Source organism: Haliaeetus leucocephalus, unplaced genomic scaffold (genome assembly GCF_000737465.1).
Source record: "Haliaeetus leucocephalus isolate CR32 unplaced genomic scaffold, Haliaeetus_leucocephalus-4.0 Scaffold251, whole genome shotgun sequence".
Taxonomy (NCBI): Eukaryota; Metazoa; Chordata; class Aves; order Accipitriformes; family Accipitridae; genus Haliaeetus; species Haliaeetus leucocephalus.
This window is the reverse complement of record NW_010972687.1, coordinates 8,265,679-8,268,094: the sequence shown is the minus strand read 5'-3', so window position 1 is coordinate 8,268,094 and position 2,416 is coordinate 8,265,679. Positions and strand designations below refer to the sequence as shown.

Below are 2,416 nucleotides of genomic sequence, written 5' to 3'. Positions count from 1 at the left end.
TCGGCTGCGAGCGGGGCTGGGGAGGCGGCGCGGGGGGTTGACTCGAGCTAGGCTGGAGCCCTAGAGAGAAAGGAGAGCACGGAGCAGGTCGGGTCTGCTTCGAAGAACGCCCGTTCCTGGGTGGAATGATGCAGTCGTCACCTGGAAGGAAACAATTCTCCAACCGTGAGTTTAGGGAAACAAGTATGGTGTGTCCCCCGATTCCCTAGCTGGCAGGCCAGACCCACGTTCCTAAAATATCCAGAGATAAAAATACTAGCAAGGCCCCAAGCCCGGTGTCCTTGTTCAGGCTTGGATTAAACTGGAATCCTAATCCAAATTTGGTGACTTCAGAGAACTGCCATCTTCCCTCTCCCCAGTTCCCGATCACCTCCAAAATGGTTTTGGCCACAGGTCAGAGTCTGATGCTTCATTGCTAAGCAATTATGTCTGTGTCTGACACGTCCAACTGGCTATGTTGCAGAATTTTTTATGTTACACCTGTAAGGAGTATGTAGAAGACCTGGCAAAAGTCCCCGAGGCGTTTTTACAAGTGAGTACTCTGCCCTCAATACCTACATGGGCTTGCTGTAGTCGAGCAGATTTGTTACATCCCGCTGCAGGCTCGCGTGAGGCTTAAACCTTCTAGGAATCAAAAAAAGGCTCAGAAGAAAGTTAGCGCTTTCATTGTTTGCTACAATAGCCTTAATGGCCTTTCCTGCCTAGGAGATGCAGGAAAGGATTTATTACACTACATGCTCTGTTGCAGCAGCATTATTTCTCCCTGCCCCATTAGCTGGGTGCTGTTTTTTCTGTTGTGTTCTGAACAGTTAGACAACACCTGACAGGCATTTCTTTTGGTATTAGTAGTAGCCTGGGCAGCTGTCTTCTCCCGACCACTAACTAACAAAAGGGCAGTAGCTCTTTCTTCCATTATGCCTGTATGGCCGACTGATGGTTGTGCATGGAACAAGTTCAGGAAATTGATCTGGATTAAAAATAGTATCTTCTTCTACAGTTATTTGTAAGCTGCATCAGTTGTGTGACCTGTTCTCCAGGCAGCTGCACAAACAGGAGTGACATAGTGACAGAAAGGAGAAATGGAGTGGGCAGAGGTTGCTATGGATGGGTATTTGTTGGGTGGTAGGAGATACCACAGAAAGACAATGATCCCCTGCTAAATGTGGAAGGTCAATCTGTCTGTTCAAGGCTGCTGATTGAAATTCTGTCGTATTTTATTCCCAACAGCAGCATAGCTGATGACAAAGACTCAGCTCCTTGCTGACAGCAAGCCTTAGATAGACTAGGAACTTGGGCAATTTCTTTGTCAGCTCCCCTTCTCAGGACAGATTTTTTCCGAGCAGCTTGATCAGTGTTACTCAGAATAACATTTTCTTAATTTGGCTGCTCAAATAAATCTATACAGAGAATCAAAACCATTCATGCTTTTCTTAGTGTGAGTATTCTGGTTTTAGGAGGGTTTCTTTTCATAACAAGCAAAATGATTCTATGTGGGAAAGGCAAGTATTTTACCTTAATATTAAAACAACCTTAAATTTTATTAAGCATTTTACTGGCATCTAAAGGAACTTAACGTTTTGGTCTCTATTTTAGACTCAGGCCTAATGTTGCACCTGCAAAAGACAGCAGTACATGCAGATGCAAGTTAGATCTATTAATGAGCATCCATATATGTAAATCACAGATGTACTTGTATGTGCACCAATATTTGCATGCTGCTTCTTTAGATGCAGGTGCAACTGAGTGGAAATTTTGAATTTCCAAAACCATAGCAGGTTGCAATCAATTGAAAAGATTATGCTACAGAAAACTTAAAAGTTTACACATCTGTAACTTTAAAAGTATCTTTAAAAATCATTTTTTCATTTAATAAATTAATGTAGCTGCTAACTGTAGGTGATAGACAAAGGTGCAGGCTCCAAATATGTAAGCGATGTTAATTTCAAATAATTTTAACTCAGGACAACAGACTCTGATAATGTTTTGCAGCCATGCAGAAACACCAAGCTCCTCTTTACAGTTTCAATACCCATGTTCTGTTCTAGGAAGCAAATGTGAGGCTTATAGTTATTGGACAGTCATCTTATCATCACATCAAGGTAAATAAAGTAGTTATTAAATGCATTGTATCCTCTGTTGTGTCTTAATGGTCTGCATTGAGGGATTTTGCTCTGAGTGAAAAGATGGTCATTTGCAACCACAAAGAGGACAGTATTCTTTTTCATGAAGCAATTCTAATAGTCGTACATGAATAAAGCAAATAACTAAAACTTTCAGTTTAAAAACCACTGGGGCTTGCTAAGGAAACATCTTTTCTTGATTTCACTGGTAGCTTTGTTTTAGTAAAAGCTTTGGGGTGAAAAATTTTTGGTCTTTAATTTAACATGACAAATCCACAGGTTTCCAAATCGGGGGG

General features: G+C 41.5%; 1 protein-coding gene across 3 annotated transcripts in view; it reads left to right on the top strand.

The window, feature by feature from the left end:
- Positions 1-2,416, top strand: part of AAED1 (AhpC/TSA antioxidant enzyme domain containing 1) — a 4,080-nt gene that overhangs the window by 246 nt on the left and 1,418 nt on the right. The window contains exons 2-3 of one of the 3 annotated variants that reach the window (XM_010568683.1): positions 464-532; positions 2,046-2,099. In XM_010568683.1, the coding sequence (XP_010566985.1) occupies positions 464-532; positions 2,046-2,099 (123 nt within the window). The remainder of the gene's footprint in view (positions 1-463; positions 533-2,045; positions 2,100-2,416) is intronic. The other 2 variants (XM_010568685.1, XM_010568684.1) reach the window with 2 other exon arrangements.